At 39.8% G+C, this 26,672-nt stretch overlaps 1 protein-coding gene across 3 annotated transcripts in view; it reads left to right on the plus strand.

Moving 5' to 3' along the window:
- The first annotated feature begins 260 nt into the window (after positions 1-260).
- LOC139145416 (fibropellin-1-like) overlaps positions 261-26,672 on the plus strand; it is a 39,611-nt gene continuing 13,199 nt past the window's right edge. Inside the window, exons 1-28 of one of the 3 annotated variants that reach the window (XM_070716580.1) lie at positions 261-458; positions 3,537-3,656; positions 6,077-6,190; positions 9,701-9,823; positions 10,268-10,387; positions 11,051-11,167; positions 12,346-12,465; positions 12,918-13,034; positions 13,494-13,604; positions 14,670-14,789; positions 15,139-15,261; positions 15,519-15,635; positions 15,972-16,088; positions 16,429-16,539; positions 16,730-16,849; positions 17,065-17,172; positions 17,417-17,533; positions 17,654-17,782; positions 18,340-18,456; positions 19,009-19,137; positions 19,282-19,398; positions 20,585-20,713; positions 22,007-22,240; positions 22,867-22,980; positions 24,416-24,535; positions 25,059-25,172; positions 25,565-25,678; positions 26,119-26,232. In XM_070716580.1, coding sequence (XP_070572681.1) covers positions 386-458; positions 3,537-3,656; positions 6,077-6,190; positions 9,701-9,823; positions 10,268-10,387; positions 11,051-11,167; positions 12,346-12,465; positions 12,918-13,034; positions 13,494-13,604; positions 14,670-14,789; positions 15,139-15,261; positions 15,519-15,635; positions 15,972-16,088; positions 16,429-16,539; positions 16,730-16,849; positions 17,065-17,172; positions 17,417-17,533; positions 17,654-17,782; positions 18,340-18,456; positions 19,009-19,137; positions 19,282-19,398; positions 20,585-20,713; positions 22,007-22,240; positions 22,867-22,980; positions 24,416-24,535; positions 25,059-25,172; positions 25,565-25,678; positions 26,119-26,232 — 3,379 coding nt within the window. In that variant the 5' untranslated portion in view covers positions 261-385. The remainder of the gene's footprint in view (positions 459-3,536; positions 3,657-6,076; positions 6,191-9,700; positions 9,824-10,267; positions 10,388-11,050; positions 11,168-12,345; positions 12,466-12,917; positions 13,035-13,493; positions 13,605-14,669; positions 14,790-15,138; positions 15,262-15,518; positions 15,636-15,971; positions 16,089-16,428; positions 16,540-16,729; positions 16,850-17,064; positions 17,173-17,416; positions 17,534-17,653; positions 17,783-18,339; positions 18,457-19,008; positions 19,138-19,281; positions 19,399-20,584; positions 20,714-22,006; positions 22,241-22,866; positions 22,981-24,415; positions 24,536-25,058; positions 25,173-25,564; positions 25,679-26,118; positions 26,233-26,672) is intronic. The other 2 variants (XM_070716582.1, XM_070716581.1) reach the window with 2 other exon arrangements.

Raw genomic sequence — 26,672 nt, forward strand, 5'->3', positions numbered from 1 at the left:
ATATTAATTAAAGTTAAATATGGTGTGATCGACATAATTAATAAATTGCTGATATTCGAATTAGGATAGATGTTTTACTCGCTGATTTTTCAGATTTTCCGTGTTAAGTCGGTCGACAATTTAGTGTATTAAAACGGACCGCACACTGTCCTTCAATCGTCGCAATGTCAAGCGACAAAAAACATTTTATGTAATGACCTCGTCCACGGAACGCCATCTACTTTCACTTGCGCGCCATATTGGGAGCATCGACACTATTAATATTGAATATTAATGAGGACAAGCCAGAGCAGCTGTTGCGGTGTTCACCGTGCGTAACTAAGCGAACTACTGTTGTTGTTGTTTCATACCGTTGGATGTGTATATCATGTAAAATTTAAGGACGATGTCGGCATCCTGGATCCGTATTTTGGCGACCGTAGCGCTCATGGTTTCACCGGCGGCGGTTACAGCCCAAGGTAGGTGTAGCCAGATATCAACCTTGCAGCGGCAGCGCGGTACCGATATGAAGTGCAGCGACACTGCCCTATACGTCAGGTGTCGGCGTGTGCGTTCAACACGCCACAATGCATTATGTGCATGTGTACAGTTCGGCTTGACCGAAAGTTTCATATTGCAGTCACGACTCGTCGAGAAAACAATACTCAGTACACGACAGATTCTAAATTTCAGGAATTATGCTACGAATGGCGCAATACATTTGTTCAAAATACGAATGTAGGGTCGTCTGCTGTTTGATTGATAGTCACTAACACTGGTTCGAATGTTCTATTTTAAGTACAAACTGGGCAAACCAACAAACCTGTATTACTAGTACAGAAAGAAGTGCCCATTTCGAACATGTTTTGAATGTTTTCCCAAACCCTTATCAGAGATTAATTGGAGTTAAAATGCTGGTCACCTCCATCACGACATTCTTTCAAATATTCCCGGGGCAATATAAAATAAAAGTTGCGTCTTTTATAGCGTAATCAAAGCTAATGAAACCTCAGGGGAATTTGCACAATTCTGAACAACACAAATCACAATGTACTAGAAAAATCATTCTGTACACGCCAGTTCAATTTTGCTCGCACAACTTACATCCTGTCCGGCGGGTTAGATGAATAAAGTGAACGGTCGGTCTTTACTTGTGACATTTCAGTGTTTCTGCGGTGACCGGGAAGAGTACAGCTGTCTGGGTTGGCCAATTTATAGCTAGGTTCGTTCACCTTTCCTTGTCCGGAAGACAGCAAATGTCGAGTCACGATTTATTATGTATGACAAATAATTGGATTACGCTGGTGTTTTATGACGATGAACGTCGCCTTGCTTGCGCTGAATAAATAAAATAAACGTAATTTGCCCTGTCGGTTATTGACGCAGTCACATAAAAACATAGCATTTTTATTGCTATGAGATTCTCTGATGTATCTTTGATAGCTTAATATGATTTGTATAGGGAGCGATGTAGCGTCAACTGGGCTGATATTACAGCACCTTGTTCGTCTTCAGCTTGTGAGATACTTAATCTGTAATGATAGAAAGTGTTGACGCAACTTATACGGTGATATATGAGAGATAACGAAATGTGTTTGTGGGGACTATCGGCGCATGCTGTGACAGGAATCATTGGCTGATGGGTGAATCGATTAATAGCCTCGTATTTTTTATAAATTTTGCTCTCTCTCCGTGTAATATAAAAATTGACCAAATTTTGACATTAGGAAAATGTCTCGTAGTTGGCCTTTAGTCGTTCTACATATAAAATAAATTTATACTTCACATTTAATGTATACCTGGAAAATATAACTTTTATTCACCTTATGCGAAAATACTGAAAAAGATAAGAAATGGCCAATAATTTTCAATCCATTCAAATCTAATTTCGCTGAATAAAATAACGATCTTCAACAAAACAAGATAAGCCTTACAGGATGATAGAGTGACTGTTTATACCAGGGTAAATATCTTCGCCATAGAATCGCCGGGACGCGCAATTCCGTCGACTTTAAGGTTGACATGTGAAAAACAAGGGTCATATAAGGTTAATCAATAAAACTGCACGTGGTCAACAGATCGAGTGAAAACGAATCGAATAGTGTAGACTTTAAATTGAATGGACTGTGAATCCTCGATTTTTGCTATTTACTTTTCATTAACAGTGTCTAATTGCTATTTAGGTCGATTTTATGGATAACACTCATAGCTAGATCCCTAGTGGTCCCCCCCCCCCCACAAAACATCAAATTTACATTTAGCGAGTTTAATAGTATCTCCATGCTTTAACGGAAGACACATCCATCTGGAATGCTACCTTTACATTTTGATGAAAACGGCCTACATTGTTTTCTATTGTTCGTACCACTGAGTGGATAAACAACCTTTTTGGGCGCGGTCGTTTGTCATCCATTGTTATGGCGGACTGACAGCAAACGACTCTGACTCACAAATAATTGCAACATCAGCGCGGTGTTCATTTCAGCTGGTAACATCCGCTGCGCGGTTACACCCAATTCTCCTGCTTTTTATACCGTTGCGCACCGAATGTGTGTAAAAACTGGGGGGAAAAAACTACGCTTATTGAAACAGAAATCTCAAGACTTGTCCCCATGAAATAACCAGACAATTAAAAATGAATTTTGCGTTGATTAAGCATGAAATATCTACCTAATGGAATATGAATGGGCATGTGATTGCAAGTGTTTTGCTGATTAGCATGCAGAAAACGTAAATGAACTATGAAGGGCTAATGCAAACGTGTATACTAACTTTATAATGATAGCCTTACGACGTTCAGTGTGTGCAGTACTCGATGAAAAGCAGAGAGGATATTGAAAAGGAAAATTCTGTTTCATAAGAATGACTGCTGTTGGCCGACTACGAGACATTTTTTTCGTTTCTCTATAGTCGTGGTATTGGAAAAAATTGGCGATTTGAATATACGAAATTGATACATATGACGAGGGCAATTGAACTTTTATGCGAAAAAAGATCATTATGCTCCCTTTGCAATGAATTTACATTTCATGTTTAATGTATTATCAAGTACTGATAATTTTTCAAGAAACAAATTTCATGGTTTTGACTACAGCTTCAGAGTCTTTTCAGTTTAAGTATTTTATCGATGATTAATTGAGAGATACTAGGTTTCGAATTCGCAACCACTCGATCGTCGAGCAAAATTATTGTCAGTTAAATGATTTCATACGTTATAGGCTTCATTGTCTCCTGCAGAGTTTTGATTGACTGTATTTAGATAACTTGCCAAGTAGCGTTATTTTTAGCCGACTCGACGACCTGTGTATTGACAGCTATTTCATTTATCGACGATCACAACGGAATTCCCTCGCCTTATTCTGTCCTTGTTATTATCATGCTAACATTGATTTTCCCGCGAGGAATCGATTTTGTTATCAGTAAGTTTGACATGCAACGGCTAGCTGATCTCTCATTTGACATCGGGTAATCGACGTTCTTACCATCACAAAGCGGAAAAGAAACAGACAACAGAGTTAACATCACTCTTACACCTTCTTGGTGCTTTCCTCTTTCAGAGATAAACTTCTGCAGTGAGAATCCGTGCTTGAACGGGGGATTCTGTACCTCGACCACCTTTGGGTTCACCTGCGATTGCGCACCTGGTTGGACAGACCCAGTTTGTGGAACACAAACAAGTAAGAAATGCGTTTTAAACATTTTCATAGGTTTATTATAACGCTTAGATGTGATAAAAGCTTGATTATCTGACATTTTTATCAAATGCTGGCGAGGTAACTCCGATTTTGCGATGGTGTTAACTTGCCTTAACATCGACTCTGACTAGGAACCGCCAAAGCCCTGTTCAGTAAAATAATTGCTTGTGCACAGAAACATCAGAGCATGCGCAATTGGTGAACCTTCGCCCTCAAGCTAGCATGTTCCGTAGACTTTAATAGTACCATCACTTGTAATCTGACTGGCTCATGACAGTCTATTCACAATGTTCACGGCATAAAAGAACCATGAACTTTCACACTCCAAGCGATACATACAGTATTTTATGATCGTCAATGACACAATCTGCAAACAAGTTTAACTGATGAGAAATAAATCGAAGTTAAAATATTGACAGCACGCATTTAACTGCGTTCGTAATGCGAGTCTTAAATATCATGGGTTAAGGGTTTTAGAAGAGAGGTGTGCACAATTAGGACAGTTCACACGTTATTAGTTTATGTTACACGCAGATTATTATTTTTTTTGGGGGGGGAGTTCAGATAGGAGAACGATATGAATTATGAGAGGGGCACAGTCCTTTATGTTACTGTTCCTTTCCTTCCTGCTAGTTTCTATTGACATTTTTGACCAACTCCGTCAACATTCGGCAGATCGAAAGATTCCGTGTTTTGCTTACAGGATGAAAAATTCACACCTGCAGAGGCTGCACTTAGTGACGAGTAATTTTAACATCACCTGCACCTGTGTGAGCTAGTGTGCAACAGATTTTGGAAACCAAATCAACAAATGAAAATTACTCACCATAATATTGTAAATTAAATCACTAAATATACGCTGAAACGAAAAGTCAGTTTGATGAATAAAATCAAACTGTACTACCTCCAATGGTAATTATTTTTTCAAAATCTGAATTAAGAAAAATCACGATTTCTGTTAGGGTATTGTGAACAGTATATGACCCATCTCTAATGAGATCCAATAAATGGTGTTTGAAATATTTCTATCGCTCTGTCGAGCGTATAAATCATCCTAATATCCAACCACACGTCATATCATGTCACATTTTGTAAAAACGCGATTGTGGTTCAGCGATACGCCGTAACTGGCTTGGCGCCGTCATATATTCGATGTCACTTTAGTTAGCATGTACCCGCCTACATCGTCACGAACTGCTATATGGAAGAACCCTATAGAGAACATGATAGCGTGAATGTTTGCAATACGAGTGCCCCTGCTGACAGCTTATGTACACACCTGCCCTATGAAGCGTGTTGTAATTACAATAGCCTGCTTAGTTTGTATTGACTCTGTGACTATTGCAGATTTTTCTTATTTCCACTGAAATTCTATTTTTACAGAAAACAGAATTACACCCCTTTAGTGTCATGTTGTTTTAATGGTCGTTATACCAGTGATTTTGGAAAAAAACATGTGAGTTAAATTCAGGGGAAACATATTACGATTCAGATTCTAAATTTATTATTAACATTCCCAGTATTACGCGTTAAACGTCATCATTACCTTGAGCCTAAAATGAACCAATCCTCGTAATTTATGTCGAACAATTACATTTTCTATCCCTGTCCCTGTAGTTCATGCGATACTCTCGCAGTGTGCACGTGTTAACGGTATGCTAATATCAGAGCAAAGTCACCTGCTTTCTTGGTATCGAGTTTCTCTTGAGTGTTTTTTGGGTTCAGGCAAGTTCACTCAGTCAAACATAGTATCCTTACTCGCGAACGTCGCCAATCCAATATTTAGCCGTCCCTTCAGGCTGACATTTTTTTCTGTCTGGGCAACTGCTGTCATTTATTGATGTCTTTTAACGATACAAAGGGTATCAGTCAACACACACAGTAAAACGGGCAACCTTTCTGCGTCTCAATGCGTCAAATATTTGTAAAATCAATCAACAGATGGTGGTTTCAATACACGTTGAGAACGCTTTTGCTTAGCGAACAATACACCTTAAGGGGGCAGTAAATGTAATCTTTTGAAGGCGTTTTATGTATTTTTACTCTGTGTCGTTCTGTCTGGTGAAATAAATAGAAGCATCAACTCTGTAGTATTAGGAATGTGAAAATATTATGCAAACGTAAAGTGTTGATGATTTACTCAAAATCTCAATATGACTCTGACAAATTGCGTGTGTATATAGTTTATGCTTTATAAAAACATTCAGTTCTCACGCAGGCCTCCAAGTCTCTGTACCATGCTGGCGCAACATTAACATATATATGACAATCACAGCACAAATTATAGTTACCGCTCTGTTTCTGATACCTGGAAATTCCCGCCTATTGATTTATCTGACCGATTTCAGCAGTCTAACGAGACACTTTTATGACCCTACTATCATCTTTATGTTCATTTTTAGATATTTGCATTCCGAATCCATGCCAGAACGACGGTGTCTGTGTGTCCTCCTCGTCTGGATACACATGTCAGTGCACGAGCGCCTGGACGGGGACGTACTGTAACGTTCCAAGCGGTGAGTTATCACTCCATTTTTAAGTCGTGAAAGAATATCCGATGGAAACTAATGCAAGGATGGGAGTAGTGACCATAACGTTTCGCATTAAAGGGAAACCATCGTCGGAACTGCGCCTGTGCGAGTTTCTTTTTTTTATTGCAAAGAGTATATTTCGTGCACGATATCTAGATGCACCTCACCATCATAGCTGCAACATTTAAATTATACGATGTAGATTATGACAGACATGTTTTAACTTTCATCAATCTCCATCGTACCTTAGATACAGTGTTTTCATTGGTCGTATAGGTCCCATGCGACCTTTTAGCGCAGTTCCGACGACTGTATCCCTTTAAGGTAGAATATGCCTCGGGTACAGACATGTGGACTTTCAAATTTTACAATATCTTTTGTGGCCTACCTCTGTGGGGACTCATTTTGAAGCTCGTGGAGCAACTTAGGTTTCCAACTGCTCATTTTAGTGGAAATCGAAAATTTATTTCCCCATAGAGTTAACGCAGGGGTTTTGAATTTCAAGTGTCGGATATTGAGTAAATCGTTTCCATAACACCAAAGTTTGCCCGGTTCCCTCTATTTATATTCTTGATTTTGAAAGAGAATGGTATAAAGTTTCCCTGAGGAAAGTTAAAGCAAAAATTTAAGTCTTTCTATTTCGAGGCGAGCACCACCTTGATCCCTAATTAAACAGGAAGTCGTATAGGTTTAGGCCAAGAATACATTGGTTTAGGCCCACACGAAAATTCTGTTTGTGTCTTCTAATTCTTACTCGTTCAACAGCCAATCACAAGTGCTGTTACAAATAACTAAATAACATTTTCAATACACAGATAAGCACACACTGTCTATACTCAGTAGTTCAGCTGAGTGACGCTAGGACTTCAAGTACAAACGGCACACTCTCCTTTTATGGGTTGTTCGTTTTGCAGCACTTTGCGAGGAATGTTGTTATATTTATATCCGTCGAGACACCATCTGTCTTCCGAATGTAGGAACGATTAATAATTTGCCATTTATTAATATTTTACTTTTCGAACATTTCAACACCTGCTCATTTTTGCGTTTAGGATCAAATTGGTGAAAAGAAACTAAATCGCGTAGATCGAAATGTATCAGGCCGTTTACAAAAATGCGACATGAACTTGATTAATCGGGATTTTACAGTTTATAGGCCTAATCATGATAATTATTATAATGATTGTTCTTTGTAATTGCCATAGGGTTCATTTTACTAATATTTTTAATAAAATTCCTACGAATACCTGACAAAGCACGGGGAGAAATAGTGATGTCCATGGATATCTTTGTCAATAATTTGAAATAAACAAGATCGGGATATTTCATAGCTGTTGAGATATACACATCAAAACGTTTTACGATATATACCTGGCTGGTACGGTGAACACTTGACTACAAATAACTGTCATCCTACGATGCTTGAACGAGCAGGTGCTATCGATCTTTATTAAGTGTGCCAATAAGTAAACACGATTGAAACTAATTTGGGATAATTGGATATAGTATTATTATTTGTTTAATCAGCAAATGTAGGTCATCTATTTTTCTTTTTTTTTGCAATACACTTGTTTTCACAGGTTATTTGTAATATTGCAACTTTAAGCTATAAGCTTAGAGCACCTTACAATTTCGATAAATTTAGTCCTTCACTGTTATAAGATCCAATTCTCCCAAATTAGTTCCAATCGTGCTAGTATATGTTCTGAAATCTAATGAATAATTAATACGATCCAAGCAAATTGCGATAAATTTATAATTAGTTGAAGAGTCTCGGTTGTCATGGTGATCATGCTTGTTCATCAATTTTATGATTTATTTTAGCAATGTCTCTCTTCAAACATTAAATGGTAGTCTGTCAAAACTTGTCAGAGCTGAAAACCAGAATTTTTCACATTTTGAATCAAGTTGGTATGTTTAACTTGTAACGCGGAGTATGAGCAGACGTACAAAGAGTGACCTTGGACTTGCTTGTACGACCTTCTTTAGGGTCAACCAGAAAAAAAAACCCAAAAACAAAAAAAAACAACAAAAAACAAACGGAAAACCGCAACAGTGCCCAAAACCAAAACTTCTCAAATGATCCCGAATGATCGAAGTCTTGTATTTCATTAGACTAGAGAAAGAGATTTTTAGTGAGATTCTAATAATGATCAAACGACAGCAACGATGACGACGACGACGACGACGATGATGATGATGATGATGATGATGATGATGATGATGATGATGATGTCGAAGATGGCATTGACGACAACATTCAGTGGTGGTTATCATCATCATCATCTTCATCATCATCATCATCATCATCATCATCATCATCATCATCATCGTCATCATCGTCGTCGTCATCGGCATCACAGTTTTTGATTCCAGCCAAGAATTGTGACGTGTCATCGATTGGAATTTGTAAACCGTTAGATGGTGAAATTTTAGAAAACCTTCTGGCGCAATGAGTCAAATCTGCGATGCGTAATGGGAATAAACGTTCTAGAACCGACAGTCTTTTTTTTCACAAACACATGTGACGCGCTTGGGTAATCTGTGATGTCGGACGCCATACAAATAGCCTCTTCATTCGTTAACGAAATCAAAACCTATACTTCAAAACTATATTCAACCCTCACTTAACTTGGCAGTTTAATTTGCGCCAATTTGGTCAGTTTTATTCAAAGTACCAATACGAGTGTTTATCACAAAAGCGTTTCCATGTACACAGATGTAGAGCTCTGACGTAATAGGCGTATATACCTAGTTTATGTAGCTATAGAACCTGTAAATCGCTGTGTCGATGTCATTTCAAGTAGTTAAAAGCATTTTCAGGCAGAGAAGACCTCGAAAGGCTCTACAGAAAGAGTCAATCAAAAACCTTTTTACACTCAGAAGTGAGGCTCTATGTTGCGCAGTGTCTCGCTGGTTTCATTTTACTGTATTCAATCCACATTACAAGAGTTTAAGATTGACGCTTTGAGTTCAGTACTGGAATTCTACAACTCATTTCCTGGCGATAATGTTACAATTGTCGCACTGGCACATCGCAAATAGAAAGAAGTACCATTGTAGCAGTATTACAGTCAATAAACAGGCAAAGCTAGACATGTGCCGAAATATATTCCCAGTTTACTGTTCAAAGTACTGCAAGGAATTACAGCAATTCACCCTTAAGACGCCTTGGACGTTTTAAAATTTCCTGAAAGTGTACACCGCGACATGAAATTGCACCAAATATATGTTTACTTTCAACTTGGCTGAGACGCAAGACTGTCAGCCGCGGAGAAAACATTCTTCGCAGGAGGGCTGACATATCAATGTGATATTTTGAATACGCAGGCTCGAACAATTTGTATGTAGGGATAAGAGGTTTTTTATGACTGTTGCAATTTTTAGTAAACTTTAATGAATTTTAAGCATATTGTAGAACGTCAAAGCCGTCTCATTAAAGATGTGTGATAATTTCTGCAGTAGATATTAATTCCGTTTCGAATTTCTCTCCAGGTGGTACTTCCCTATGTTCGCCGAACCCATGCCTCAATGGCGGCACATGTTCGGTCTCCGGAAACCAATACACTTGCCAGTGTCCGTCGTCCCACACAGGTTCAATTTGTCAGACCACAGTGCGTAAGTATTATCGATTTGTTTCTCACAGTTTTGCTCTAAAAAAACCCTAAACGAATTTTAACCTCAAGAATTCCTGTGAAAATGCCGCCCCTTCCCAGGTGTAAGAGAATTCATAGCGTGAACGAGAGCTAGGCATAATGCAACAGCCTATTTACCAGATGTACCTTGCGTTAAGAATAAAACAAATTCTGCCGTTTGTCTGTTGTTATTAATACATTTACAGAGAAATGACGTCTTGTAGAATTGCGAAATTGGCTAGGTTATCAGCCTATTGTGTAACTTTATAACATAATTAATGACTTCCCTCTTTGTCTCTGACCTTAACTAAACAAGAAATAATTTATTTCGTAATACTTAGCGTTTCTCTGCACTAGATATAAGCGGTCAAATTCAGAAACGTCGAAGGTTAACTCATCGCACATCACTTTGTAATGTTATTTGCAGAAGCCACGTATTGTTTTCCGAATAACCCATGTTTATATGGCGGTACGTGCGTCCTTACAAGTACCTTCTACGAGTGTAGATGTGCGACTGGTTACACAGGCGCCAACTGTCAGACCATCGGTAAGTCGACCACGATATTATGTCACCACAGCCGATGACACGAACTGTTTCAGTCAAGTTTTTCTTTTTCAAAACTAAATACAAAGGTATAGATTTACTCTGAGAACGAAGTCCCATGTCCCACATGTAAATTCATTCGATAACACTTTGACTCGTGTCGTAAACTCCCTACTGTGCATAACAAAGAGAGGCATTCTGGAGCTGTTCAGAAGTGCAGTTCAAGCATGGCGCCTCGGGGACAGATATCCGAATTCTCAAATTTTTACAATTCTTTACTGATCTACCTCTTGTTTTGGGCTCATTTTGAAGCCCTTTGAGTTTTCACAGTCTTATTAATATGAAAATCTAAAATTGTATTTTTCCCCATTGAGTTAACACGGGGATGGCGGCCATTTTGAATTTCAAATTTCGGCTCGTGTTAAATCACATATTCTCTGGTACCAATGTTTGCAATGTCAACACTAACTGTTATTCTTGATTCGGTGAGAGAATGGTTAAAAGTTTCCTTGAAGCAAGTTTGAGAAAAAGTTTAAGTCTTTACTTTTCGAGGCTTAAGGCTACAGCCATGAACACTTCTCTCAAAATTCTGGAAAAAGTGTCGCAAATATTTCCACAACAAAGAACTTAACTTTAATATCCCATACTGCTTGTTTTTAACCACAGCGAGCAATGCATGCTCGGCGACACCCTGTTTGAACGGAGGACAGTGCTCTGTAGACGGCTCCACCTACCGTTGCACCTGCACATCTGGCTACGCTGGAACAAATTGCGAGATTCAAGGTAACTATAATTCCGGAAACCGATTCTTTTCATTCGAATCGAGTGGGGAAAGACTGAATTGGTTTTGCGGAAGGCGTGACTTTTAAGGACTAGTGTTCATGTTACATCTGTGTTTATTTATTTAATTTGTTCAATCAAGCTGCACTATTTTTCGAGCGCAAGTAGTGCATGCCACCCAGCTCATTACGTCATTATTGAAAAAATACGCCATTTTTGATATTATAAATAAAGGTCAAGCGTACAAACCATCATTTGTAAAGCTGAACTTGAAAGAAGATGTTACCAGAAGAATGGAAGTAAAAGTCAGTCAACTATAAAACTTTTGTTTAATATATTGTACCAACAGATCTAATAAAAAACCCAAATCAAAACTTTTCTTTCGTTTATTCACTTGCATCAGATTATCATGAAGTATCATTCTCTGTACAATGAATAAGGAAAGTGTGGACAATAGCAATCGCCATGACGTCGGTGTATTCTGTTGCAGCGTTGGATAGCCTAGTTTTAAAAGTTTACATTTAATTTGATCGATATATGAGCTGGAACAACACCGAACCAGGTTTTGCAACATATCTTTCAGTTTAGTACATGCTGAGGACGAGCTCTCAGTTGTATTTGATAACTAACGTACTGAAATGTCAAGTGTCGCATAGCCTTTTAAATCTATGATCGTAAAACGTAATTTCACCTACTGAGACACTGTCCGATGGCTCACAAAGAGTTATTGCGTAAATAAAAATTTACATTAGCGTCAACCGCATCGATGAACTCGTATTCGTTCGGGGGCTGAATTGTCGACGCGTGGACAGAAAGCCTAATATGATGTAATAAAGTTACATTCTGAACGAAAAGATAACTAAACATTTTCTTATTGACACGCAGGTAACACTTCTCCTTCCTCGGAACCTGTTAAAGGGAAACCATGGTCTGAACTGCGCCTGTACGACTTTCTTGTTTACAAACAGTGTATTTCGTGCACGATATCTAGATGCACAATATCTGCATAGTTGTAACATTTAAATTATACAATGTAGATTGTGACAGACATGTTTTAACTTTCATCAATCACCACCGTATCTTGGATACAGTGTTTACATTGGTCGTATGGGTTAATACGACCGTTGAGCGCAGTTCCGACGACTGTATCCCTTTAACATCGGATGTCGTTTATTTTACAGTGAGCACTCCATGCAACCCAAACCCGTGTCAGAATGGAGGAGCTTGCCTAGTCACCGGAGGGACTTTTTATTGCAATTGCCCTTATCCATACACTGGGACAAACTGCCACACCACGATACGTACGTATTTAATTGTACAGTATATTTGGGGTCATCATACGAATCTTCAGATCATCAAGCGACATTTTCACGACTTTACAGATGCTCAAATCCAATATGGCCGCCTGACTTTAGTGTTCATTCTATGACAAAAAAAATTTGAGTTTCTTGAAAACGCACAGGCGAATACTTATTTTTATAACAGTTTTAACATTAAATTTCAAAGAAGGGGCTTGAATCCACCGAAAGGGATCAAGATTCATAGGACCTTCACAGGTCTAAGAATATGTGTTGAGACACATATTTCAAAAATAATTACAATTAGAATAGGTCATAAGATTATCAATAGCGTAGGGAATGTCTACATTCGTTTGTACATCTTTCTTGCAATGTAAACAACCTTGCGTATCTGACCATTATAATATTTTGCCTTTAGGAGTTCAGTCAGATTGTCTACATTTTTTTCTTTTTAGCCGATTGGTGCAATCCTAACCCCTGCCAAAATGGCGGAACATGCAGTATTTCGGGGTCTTCGTACAGATGCACGTGTACCTCCCAATATGCCGGTACAAACTGTCAAACCAGCCTTGGTAAGTCATACATTACACCTCAATTAGCCAGGGCCAAGTTTTAAAACCTACAATGACAGAAGGTCGCTCAGAAAATCCAACGATATGAATAAATTTTCGTTGCTCAGCCATGTTTAAAAGAGTTTGTGATCCCTTATAGGCAACAGCATACATTTTGGCGTTGATGAAATTCTTATTGTGGTTATGAAAACACTGTTTCTTTGTTATATGAATTCTTTCGATTTCAATTGTGCCGGACCGGTACGACTTGGGATTAACTTTTTGCAATCATCGCTTCGCTGGTCACGTGGGTATCTATTTTCTGATTATCTTTGCCTCATCTTTGCACAACAACATCATCTTTCAGCCATATTTTTCCATTTTCACAATGGTTTTGTATATTACTACAACTTGGGACTTTGCCACATCTGTATTTCGTGTTTTTTATTTCACTGTTGCTTATATTCCTCGCATCGCCAACTATCGATTACTGCACTCCAAATCCGTGTGAAAACCAGGGAACATGTCAATCATCAGATCAGTCTTTTTACTGCGCATGCCCAACTGAATGGGCTGGTCCCACTTGTTCTGGTATGTAAGCTTATGTTGAGCCGCCATCTTGTCAGTGGGCGCTTAGGGGGTCTATAAACGTAAGGTGTAAGGTGACACAATCAAGGGTGTCTATCGTTATAAAAAGGGTGTCTCGGTAAACAACTATACAATTGCACATAACAAGATCTGTAAACATAACTTGTAATGTAGCTCAAACACATTTTTGCGTGTTAAGGTGCAGTTTGGATTATTAATTTATAAGGATTTAGGAATGTATCATTAAGGTAGTACACGTCTCTAAACTGAAAGACTGCTCAAACTTACCTCGATGACATGACACTTTCAACCATTCTCTTACCAAAGCAAGAATAAAACTCACGGGTTACTGTGCACAATTTGGTGCTAGAGAAACAAATAACCTGACATTTACCAATATTTGAATTTCAAAATGACCGTCATCCCTGTGTTAACTGTATGGGGCACAGACAATTTTGGATCTTCGAAAAACTAAGACGGTGAAAATTTTTCAAGACTTAAAGACCTTAAAATGAGCCCCCACAAGTGGTAGATTATAAAAGTATTGAACAAATGTGAGAGTCCGAATATTTGTCCTGGAGGCGCGTTCTAACCGATACATTTGTACAGTCCAGCCGTCAACTACCTGCCCATATCGCAAACAAGTTCAGCATCCTACGGGAAGGCCTATATGAATGGTAATCAATTGTCAAGGTTGGTTAATTGGCCTCATTGTGTACCGCGCTTAAAATTTATTTAAAATATCTTCCACACTTTAGTTCCTTACCTGTTTGTCTTTCACGTGATTGGGATTGGTGGCTGACTAAAATCGACTGCGTGTAGTGGCAAACGCCTGTATCATTCTTCTTATGAAAATTTACAGAAAAGGAGCAGGTGTCACATAAAATTAGCACGTTCAGAGCACGTTCAGGGTGATAACAGGTTTCTCTGGGTAATACTAGTAACCCAAGAACTAGAGTAGTGTCCCGAGGGACAAATCATGTGAGGTGTGTCACAAAATTCTGTTGCAAATATCTCATGTTAGACAAAGATATCTCACATCCATACAACGGGATTATCATTTTTCAGCTGTAAATCTCTGTTCTCCTAACCCGTGCCTGAACGGTGGTACTTGCGCCTTCGTTGGGACGACATACACGTGTAACTGTCCGGCTACCTTCACTGGACAACACTGTGGCACCCTCATCGGTAAGTGCACGGCTTGCGAGCTAAACTTGACATATTCTACGGGAGAAGATTGCATCAATTCTCTCGCACAGCGGTGTCCAATATTGCTGACAACAGTGCAAATAATCCGGTCAAACTTTTCCTAAAGAGACCCATGTTCTGATGTTGGTGTGACGTTTCTGTAGAGAAAAATGATTAAGCATCATATTATTTAAATGTTTTCTTGGTGATCGATGGGAAATTGTAGGATTTTTTATGTCAATGATAATATGCGCTTCACTACTATTCAACTTTGGATCTTGTTATTGTGTAAGCCTTGCGAAAACATTTGAATATCAGATGAGTGTCATCTTTTTCCTGAACCATCTAGGAACAACGCCGTGTTTTCCCAATCCGTGTCAAAACGGTGGCACTTGTTCCCTGCGTGGTGGCGCTACGATGTTTAATTGTGCCTGCGCCAGCGGTTGGACAGGAACTACTTGCAGTCAAACAGGTGCGATTAATACGCAGCTTGATTCAATTCTCTCCCAATCATTTCCAATTCATACATGCAGAAAAAAACGCTGTCTACAAAAATATCAACACTACATGTAATGATGTAGTTCCTACAAACCGTTTTGAACCCTGCCTGGTTCAAAATCAATTAAAGCTTGGATACTCTCGGACATAAAATACAACATCTTCCTTTCATGATCTTCCGCTCGAACTATTTTAATACATGTAGACTCATTTCACATTTCGCTCTTACAGTCGGCATCTCATGCAGTAACAATCCGTGCGTGAACGGTGCCTGTGCCGTGTCCGGTTCTACATATGTCTGTAATTGTTACACTGGTTGGACAGGAGCCAATTGTGACGTTCGATTAGGTATGATATCAAACAGACTTTGCCTTAATTCTGTTTGAGTTGAGTCTCTTGTTGTTTCCTTTCTGACACAAAGGCAATCTCTATAGTGACAAACACAAACAATGAAACAGATGAAGTAAATCGGCAAGAGGTGTGAAGTCAAGTATTTTTCTTCAGATATAAACTTAAAGCATATCCTATACGAAAAAGAAGGAACTATTATCTTTTGACACCTAAGTATACTGACAAATTTGCCTGTTTTGTGTATATGTCATTCCCCACTAAATGTTGTAATACATCATGCATATTAAGTCAAATGTAAACAAATTGCCCATCCTCTTCATCTATTTTCTTCAGTTTTGACTCCTTGCACCAACAATCCCTGTGTCAATGGTGCGTGCAGAGTGTCCGGTTCTTCATACGTGTGTACATGTGATACAGGATGGACGGGTACAAATTGTGACACACAGACAGGTAACGTAACGCCCTCTCAGTTTGAACCTAGGGGCATCCATACAGACGCACTAAATCTGCGTGAGACTGCAAATTTTAACCTCTCAGTCGCTTGTATCTTATTACTTAAACAATGCCATTGAAATCTTCCAGGTCAGACCTTACGACAGTTTACATGCTGTTATCTCAAATCATAATGGAATCGTCACTCCTGACCTTCTTAATTAGAAGGGCCAAAGCTTGTTAAAAGCTATCGTCGTGTAAATGACTTGATTATCTATACCAGACATCTCTGTCGGACTTTCAAAAATGGCGTGCAGAATGTTGTTACATTTTTTAAAGTCGTAGTTCCTTCTCTCAGTCGTCGACCCTTGCAGTGGTAACCTGTGTGTCAACGGTGCATGTGCTGTGTCCGGTACCACATATGTCTGCAACTGTTTCGCTGGTTGGACAGGAACCACTTGCAATACAGGTATTTCAATATTCCTACGATTCCGTCTTTGTGTCATTCATGTTTTGAATAATTTCACGTAAGAAATCGTGTCTGTAAGCGATGAATAGGTCTTTTAATCCAAGCACTGATAGCCATGTTTTACAAAGCAGCACGCATTCTTTGAACAACGCAAATGACTTGATTTTCCCGCACTGCCTTGCCTCAACAGCGGTAACGACGCCGTGTAGCAACAATCCGTGCGCCAACGGTGTGTGTAGTGTGTCTGGTTCAACGTACCTCTGCAGCTGCAACACGGGTTGGACGGGCACAAACTGTGACGTACGAACAGGTAAAAACTAAGTCAAGTTTGTTGTTTGCAAATGCAGATCCCTTATCATGTAGCTACGGCGGTGTCTCCGTACATAGTAAAATCGCAGATTATAAATTCACAAAGTCAGACAGGATGGAAAAATAACCTGGACGTGCATTTCGTTTTAGTTCTGTTACGAACAATTAGTCCAATTAGTCCTGAATGAATTGCATTGACACTATTTTTCATGACAGTCACAACTCCATGCAGTAACAACCCATGTTCGAACGGTGCGTGTAGAGTGTCTGGTGCGACGTACATCTGTGATTGTTACAGCGGATGGATCGGAATCAACTGTGACAGTGAGTAACTTTTGAAAGTTCAGTTTTGATCCCTGTGATCTATTTTATTGTTAACCATTCTTGAATTGCAGGATTTTTTAAGAGAAAAGAAGTCTAAAAAATTAAGTCTGATTTTTCTATTTATTCCATTCTCTTTATTTCCTATTCGACTTATTTTAATACCAAGACATACTGCCAATTACATATTTGAAAGGTTTTATCATACAACGTGGGTGAATGACCTTCTATAACACGTTTCTTGCAGTCATTAATCCGTGCAGCAACAACCCATGCGTCAACGGTGTTTGCAACCTGTCCGGTACCGACTACTCTTGCACGTGCAATACCGGGTACACGGGGACAAACTGTGACATTCAGACAGGTAAGCCTTTGATTCACATTCGCGGTAAAATTCCATTTCCCAATAATTCCCTGGAAATGCCGTAAATATTATCGAAGGCTACTGAGAAATCGTCTGATGTATGTTTTAACCGTTTTGCAGGACCAACTTTGACCAACCCCTGCGATAGCAATCCCTGTAGAAATGGCGGAGAGTGCTTTGCGACCGACGACCATGAAGGCTTTACGTGTAATTGCCCCGATCCCTACGCTGGGTTGACATGTGAAACCTGTACGTTGAGTTTTAAGGTGGCCTTAATGGTGGCAGTATATTGCAGGTGGTTAAAGGCGATTCGGTCGTCGCATGTGCACGTTTGAAACGGTGTCCAGAGCAATGTACACAGCAGGCAACGCTACTAAGTAGTCTTGGTTACCCACACTGCTCTGCGGGGTTCTTTTCCGGTCCGCAGGCCGGAAGAGATCCCCGCAGAGCAGTCTGAGTAACCGAGGCTAACTGCTAAGATGTTCACCCTTGCCAAAGGGCAGGCATTGCTTCCTAAGGAGAAGAGAATTCGAAAATATCAAGAAAATCACAAACAGAAGGAAAAGTGCTAAAAATTTTGAAGCATTTCTTCATAAATTACTGTGTTCGGCTGTTTTTGACTCACAAGGATCGTTTAGTGACAGAAATACTCATGCGCACGTGACGACGTACGCGCTCTTATTTTGCGCATGCAGACCTACTCGCACGTGGTCGTATTATCTAGCTTTAATTTTTGTAACTATAAGATTTCACCTATCAAAATCACGTAAACTTTAGGTTCGCCCTCTCGTCCCTTTCGCCGGCAGTTCTGAGTCCCTGCCTGTCTAATCCGTGTGTCAACGGAGTCTGCACGGCCAGTGGAGCCACGTATTTCTGCACCTGCAACACCGGATGGATCGGAACGACTTGCAACGTGCAACAAGGTGAGAAAAGCTTACGTTATACGTGAATGTTAGCTCTGAAATATACGGGGTCAACTTACTATTAAACATCGGCGCCATGCTGCTTTTAAATTATGAAAAGAAAATCTCCGACAGATACCATATAAGAATCTCCGTCGTTATTCATCCATATCATTCGGCAGCGTGGAGCGGGATACAGTGTACATTAAGAGGTATATTATATAACGTTTTGGTAATTTTAAACGATCAAAACCGAACCGACTTTACATTTTATGTGTGCTTCCTAGCGATTTAAAAAAAAAGATAAATCAGGTTAATGCTGCAGCTGCATAGTTATGGAAATTGAAGTTGAAATGCAGGAGCGTGTCCAATTGTGATTATGCTTAAATCACAGTCTAGATCTGTCGTTGCGCCAAAAATTTGATGAAGTCTGACTTAAATTGGGTAATTTATGTAAGCTGTGTACAGCCTTCCAAATCAAGAGTCAATATACCCACAGACCATTGTACCAGCGATGAACGACGACTCAAGTCTCAAATAATCCTTTTTTCTTGCTGTGTTTCTTTTCCACAGGATCACCTTTGTCCAACCCGTGTGACAGCAACCCCTGCATGAACGGCGGAGACTGTTTTGCCATCGAAGACCATACCAGTTACATGTGTTCCTGCGCTGCTGGATACATAGGCCTCCAGTGCGAAACTTGTAGGTTGCATTTCAAAGTTTGATATCGGTGGTGGTTCACATGAGATAATGTATGACTGTACTCCGGTCCTTCTTGTAACCGATGACATGACGAGACACCTCGTTTCCAAAGTTAACCGGTTTCCGCTGTTTTTCAATCCGCAGTTCAAAGTCCCTGCTTTTCGAGTCCCTGTGTGAACGGTTTCTGCTCGACGGTAGGGAGTGCGTACGAGTGTGAGTGTAACCCCGGCTGGACTAGTACAAACTGCGACATAGCGGCAGGTGAGAGTATTACGCTGTGTAGAACCTGGGTCCTTAGATGGTCTGACGAAATTGCCTTACTCTTTATCAGTAGCTTTCACAACTGTGGCCTTATTTTTTCTGTGCGTTGGTTCTCTTGAAAAATTACAAGTGCCGTGTTTCCTAAGCTTCAAGCTTCTATGGTTGTGGTAAGCCCGTCTTAAGATGTTTCAAAACAGATACATCAAACCTGTCTTGCAGAGCGTCACCTTGGGGCAGTCCCACATCATTTTACGTCTTCAAGGCCCTCCATAGAACAGCCACCTCTCTGATGTGTACGGTAGTCACATGTAATTTCCCCGCTTTGGTACAAAAGGTGTGCTTAATGTCGGCATACCTGACTCTGATTGACCTCTGTCAAAAATAACTTGACGGAAAGCAAGAAGTCAGTCTTTTTTTACCGATCGACTTCATGTCCACACCACGTTTGTTTCAAAATTAAATGCAAATTAAATGCCAATGTTATAATTATTAAGAGATTTAGGATACTGAATTTTGTTATAATCGTTATTCCTAAATTCACAAGCGCTCAGCACTCCACTTACACCAAAAGTAGAACCACGCCCATCGTCTGTAGAAAGGCTATCTCCATCTGGTGGTCACATTTTCTCAATCCTCGTGTGACCATTATACACAAATTTCATAGTACACAGGGACGTACTACCTAAGGTAATGGCCGGATCGTAACACTGGTCGTCATCAGCCCAGCATTCTATACGTTTGTCTTTTTCTTTCAAGTTCATGGTGTCTATTTATACCTTGAATACTTATAATCGATATTCATTGATCCTGCACGTGACGTTGTCCATGAACTTGGCGATCCATACCCTTTACTACATATAGACCCTTCACATTGTCCACGCTCTGTATCAACTTTCACCACTGGAGAGATTTTGCGAACTAGAAAGTCATAACTTCCATCACATCATTATATTCTCTAAGTGACATTAAACGCTCGAATTCCCTTTCAGCCCTGGACAGGGTACTTTGTTATGATTAAATCGTCACTTTTATTATACAAAATACCTTAGCTAGCATAAACCAAATCATACTAGGCACACTTCGAAATAAGGTGCCAGGATGTCTGATCAAAGTTTCGTCATCTGATTTGTTCCGTTTGGAAGTCTTTCTCATATTTTTAATTTTTACATTATCTCTGTTTCTGTAGCGGCCGCCAACCCGTGCGAGGATGCTGTGTATCCCTGTTTGAATGGCGGAACATGTTTTGCTAGACCGGATCACACCGACTTCGTCTGCGAATGTACAACTGGCTTTACGGGTTTGAGATGCGAAAATCGTGAGTCGACCAGTCTTGCAGTCTATTTTTCTATCCTGTTCCCCCACTTTTTCTCTAGTATATGTGTCCTTTATCATCGCACACGTTACTTCTGTATTCATTCAATCTGTGTTTTACCATTCTGTTCTACTTATATCTACTATATCTACCGACGGTCATTCTATTAGTCCACTCTAAATTAGTCTCAGCTGATTCACGTTCTTACGTTTTTGAGAAAAAAAACTGCGATTTTGGGAGATTAAAGGCCAATGAGATACAATATTTCATTTTATTATATTTTAAATAATGCTACTTTCAAACTAAAATTAGTTTATGCAAATGTACTTACCGCGGGATGTGTACTATTGGGGACGGACCGGAATTGCATGTGCAACTTTGGACAAGTTCTATGCCACGTTGAAATAGGCCGCCTCCACGCAAGTAGAACAAGAGTGGGCATGGCTCACACTGCAATAGAAACATCATTGATCAAAATGGTGCCATTCAACGGAACACATAGCCCTGACTTTCTTCCAAGTGGCTTTGCGCTTTCTGTTTTCTTTGCAAATTTACAAATTTGAAAGTGAAGATTATCAATACTGACGTGGACGAAGTCAAATTCCCTTGATAATCATGTCACAAATGCATGTTGTAGTAACGCATGCAGAAGACAGAGCAATTTAATGGGGTAGAATTAAAAGACTTTCTTGAGTAGCTTGTAAGATGTTGTGATGTCGAAAAATTACAAAGAGATGCTCATAGACTATTTAATGAAGATTTACAATCGGCATTCCTTGGTCAAGACTGTGATCATACCATTAACCTCTGACCATGTTTGTGTGAAAGCAACGTCTGCTTACAATTCATTATTGGTACAACATCTGTCGACGTTGACTATTGGCACCTAGTGTAAAATGTTATTTAATAGTCATTTCGAGTTTTTCACTGTAAAATAATCTGACACTAACTATCCTCAACATTTCGATGGTCATAGGTTGTATCCTCGTTTACCTTCACATACAACACCTCCCCTCTCCGACTGTCTGTTGTCTGCCTGTCTGTTGGTCTGTCTGCTGTTGGTCTGTCTGTGTGTCTGCCTTGTCTGCTGATCCGTCTGTCTCTTTCGGTCTTTCTGTCAGACAGTCTGATTTCTTTCTCTTTCCATCTGTCTACCTACCCTGTCTGTCTGTCTGTCTGACTCACCGTGCACCCTAAGATCTGTACCTATACAGTCGATGTAGTTCAAGTAAATAAGTCATACGTGGGCATTTAGAGTGTCTCCGATCTAACTATTCTCATGCTCGTCTTCTTTAGGCGAACCTAACGTATGTCTTCCGTCACCGTGTCAAAACAATGGCGTATGCTACCCAGAGGGGGACGACTTCCGTTGCGATTGCTTGTCAGGGTACGCCGGCAGACGATGTGAGAATATGCTATATGTGTGCAACGACGCCCCCTGTCATAACGGCGGGACATGCCAAAATGTTGGAAATAATGACTTCCTTTGTTTTTGCCCAAGTTCGCACACCGGTCGTGTCTGCGAAACCTGTAAGTCCAATGTCACAACCGTCGACTTTGAATTCGTTTCATTATAGTGATTATTCTGTGATGTAAGGTCATAGCGACATGAACTAGAAACCTCAGAGTATTGAAGAAAGTGTCACCTTTTGGAATGATACCAATCGTGAATACGAATTTATAGAAGAGTTATATCTCAAAATTCTTTTGGCCTGACTTTGCTCGACCTTTGACGTATCCTCTTGAATTCCTGAATTTTGACAAATCCTCTTTCCCAATCAAGTGTAAAAACAGGATGTCAACGTGAAAACTTTATTTTTGAACAAGGATATTGCCTCAAATTCACCGATATTAATTTGAGATGAAAAACGACCGCCATTATCCAGACTATGTCTATTGTAAAATGTTCAGTGTTCACAAGCAATATGCTGATTTTAGCCTTCAGAACTGGCAAACACAAACAGTTTCTGCAGACCAGAAAGCAGTCGTGAAAATATTTATTCATCCACACCGCTGCCTTGACAAATAAACACGGTAACCAAACCACTTATACTATAACGTATCGCCGCCATTGCTATCGTCCCGCCATCTATGGCGTCACCTTGACGTATCAATTGTCTAAAAAACCACGATGACTATGTTTTTTTTTTATCCAGCGTTGGATCCTTGCTCCAGTAATCCCTGTCGAAACGGCGGCTCCTGCCTCAATCAACTGACGGCCTATGAATGTCGATGTCCACCAAGTTGGCAGGGGACCAACTGCGAAACTGGTAATATTATATTCACATGGGTAGCATCACTGAAAAGTCTTGCTGTAGATATTAACTAGCATAGAGGGAGGCACTTTGTTCAAATCTTTACAAAAGGCTAAGAATAGCAAGTAGATCTGGTTGGTCTGGTACGATTGTCAGCACCATTTACCCAGAACACATTGCGCTAGGAATGTGGTGATGTTGTACATAAACATATCTCATTTATTACTATTCTTATCTGTAATGGAAGAAAGACGATGTTTTGAAACCGTTTCAAATTCAGCCAAGAAGGAGGAATATAAAGGATTTTTTATCCGCGTCACTCAAACACTTGGAAATGAATATCATTTTATAGGAATCTACAAGATAATCGTTGATGTAGAATCTAACATCGTTATATTGTCTCTACTCTGTATTGCTCTTAGAAATAAACACGTGCAAGAGTAACCCTTGCCAGAATGGCGGCATCTGCATAAATGGGGTCACATACTATAACTGCATCTGTCCATCGGAATGGGCTGGTGTTAACTGCTTAATAGGTACTTTTGAATGGTAGTTGACAGCTGTTCTGTGGTGTGCTGTATCAGTATTTCTTTCACTCTTTTGCTGTTGTATTCTCTTAGTACGTCTTTTTACAAAGTGGATGTCGGGTGATAGCGTATTCTTCGCTTGTGCTATGCATGTCTATAACGTATTCAACATTCAACACTATACCTAATAATTTATTTTGTTTATTGAATGCCTCTTCTATCTGCAACCGACAAACTAAATTGTACATCAACACATCCTGTCTTATTTGAAAGACTGTTGTCAACACGAGCGTCCTTTTGTTTAATAACTCATTCGCGCGCCATTTTTTCTACTACTCATCAGTTTTGTGCCACGATGAAATTCAATCCAAAGTTTGCTGTAGTGTCATTCAACTAACAATTGCCAAACCAGTTTATTAACTCAAAACTTTGTGAGGCAGTTCTAGTTTTGCTCAAATACAATCTGCACGTGCGTTTGCATACTTTAATGTACAAGTCTTGCTGCAGCAAATATATTTTGTCTTGTGCTGGGGGACAAACAACAGGATATTGAAATGCATTGTGGCTACAAAGTCGACTTCTCATCCCAGGAAAGCTGAAGAGAGTGAGATAGTGATCTCATAAATTCTTGTAACTGAAATTTCATGGCAGAAAGTTCCGTGTTGTTAAAACAAGCAAAACTCTAAATTGCGTCTTTTCAACCTAATAGTGCATTTGTGCATTGAAATTCCCGTACAACCCCTACTTTGGCTTCCGTCCTGTAATCCTATGTACTTTACTTATAGAAATCTACCATATCAAAAATATGGTGGACCGCCTGAGACTTTGATGACTCACCTTGGTGTTAAAATCATATTTAAGGTACCGAGAATTGACTGCCACCAGCTGTACGTAACACCTATACGGTATTTTCTCCCATGCAGAAATAAATCCGTGTAGAACTAATCCGTGCGGGAACAACGGGGTGTGCACCAATAATATCCCGGCCCAGACATACATATGCACTTGCAATTACGGATGGACAGGGGAGACATGTAGGACAGGTAAATCAGATGCGAGGAAAAGAGATGTGGCCATTATGGAATTAGCGACAAATGAAATGATGATTGTCTGAATTTGTCACAAACAGATAAACCGACCGGACAAAGCTCCAAACAGACTGACTATTGGTGTGTGTGTGTGAGAGAGAGAGAGAGAGAGAGAGAGAGAGAGAGAGAGAGAGAGAGAGAGAGAGAGAGAGAGAGAGAGAGAGAGAGAGAGGGGAGAGAGAGAGGGAGAGGGTGTTCACAGACAGACCAGCAGACAGGCAGGCAGACAGACATACTGAGATCGTATGAAATTCCCTAAATTGACTGCATTACTCAATGAAAAGACAAAAGAATAGTCAGTAATGAGCTTAATGATAATGAACGATATCTCGTATGTAATAGTGGAGTAATGGTGTGTACAGGTTGAAGTGCGAGATTACTTGAAAACATCGTAAGTTGACGTATCTTTCTATATGACCATTTTCATAGCTTTCGGCGAAAGATAGCTCGTTTACTCTTAACATTTGTATCTTGACAGAAATCAACCCCTGTAACAGCTACCCCTGCAGGAATGGTGGCACGTGTGGCAATCAAGTGACCAGTTATACGTGCGCGTGTAGATATGGTTACACCGGCGCCTCTTGTGAGACAGGTGAGCAGATAGTTGGTGACTTTAAGGTGAATGCATGAATCATCGGGTCGTCTCCTTCCTAATGTCAGAACCCCAAGCTGCAGTTTAGTAGGGAAGTCACGGGTAAAACTGCAGTAGCCAGTATCTTCAAGGTTGTCAGACGGTGTTGGAAATGAACAAATATGCTTTTGTGCCAGTCTTTGTTTTCAGTGTTTGAAAATGTGGGATTTCATCAACATCATCAGTGATGTGACGACATGCAGAATTAAAACTCCAGTATGTAAATTAACATCACAGCTGTTCAGATTTGACCAACACCCCAAAACACATGAACAGCCCGGATTGCAAATTGTCTCGTGCAACACCTTGTCTTGTAAGAAACCCTGAAGGAATGTTCATTTATTTTGTTTCAGCGATCAATCCTTGCAACAGTAATCCGTGTCGAAATGGAGGACAGTGTACGAACAACATCGACAACTTTCGGTGTATCTGTTCCCCGGGATACACCGGTGTAACCTGTGAAACAAGTGAGTGAAATATGCATATGCATGCGAGAATACTACGCGTACATAGATACATGAATACATACATAGATACAAGGATGCATAGATAGATAGATAGATACATACATACAAGATAGATAGATACACACACATACATACATACATACATACATACATACATACATACATACATACATACATACATACATACATACATGTAGTAAGCATGTGTTTACGTTTATTTGTATAGGTACGTACTTGGCACGTATGTATGTGTGTATATGTGCATGCACAAATATCTATCGGAATATGTATATTTCTATGTGGCAATACACTTGTACCCTATTAGGGTATGTTATGACAAGAAGCAAGGCTCGCATTTGAAATAAAGTACATCTAATTCCACAATTTAAGACCAGAAATAACGTGTCTTTCTTGTGTCATTGCCTTTATACCGCGAACAGTGATCGATTTGTGTCAGAGTTCGCCGTGTCAAAATGGCGGTACTTGTCGGAGTCTGCTCAACCGCTACAGCTGTGACTGTGCTCAAGGCTTCATCGGCACTAACTGTTTCACAGGTGAGAACTGACCCTTCAGTGGGATGTGATGAGAATAACGACTCGCTTGCTTCTTTAACAAGTGGGTGTTTTGTTCTGACGACTTTCGCAAATATGCAATGCATCTGATCAATATCCTACAAATGCAGCGGATTTGTCTTCATTCAAATCTTGAAACAATGTGATATCCCATGACACGTATCAGACTGAATCACCGCCATTATGTTTAATTAGCGTTTGGTGAGCGTGACTTTGGAGCATCTTCAGATACGGAGATGACCTGTCAAAATGGCGGAGAAACTTCGTCATTTTCAAACTGCCAAACTACTTTGAGGAATTTCAAGCTTTCACACAAACACAAACTGAAAGCTTTCCACACAAACACAATCTCAATCGCACCTCATTTTAAATTTTCAAGATCGTTTAAGGTCGTTTTAAAGATTATCTTCCATCTATTCTCT

The sequence above is a fragment of the Ptychodera flava genome, chromosome 12 (assembly GCF_041260155.1).
Source record: "Ptychodera flava strain L36383 chromosome 12, AS_Pfla_20210202, whole genome shotgun sequence".
In the NCBI taxonomy this organism is placed as follows: Eukaryota; Metazoa; Hemichordata; class Enteropneusta; family Ptychoderidae; genus Ptychodera; species Ptychodera flava.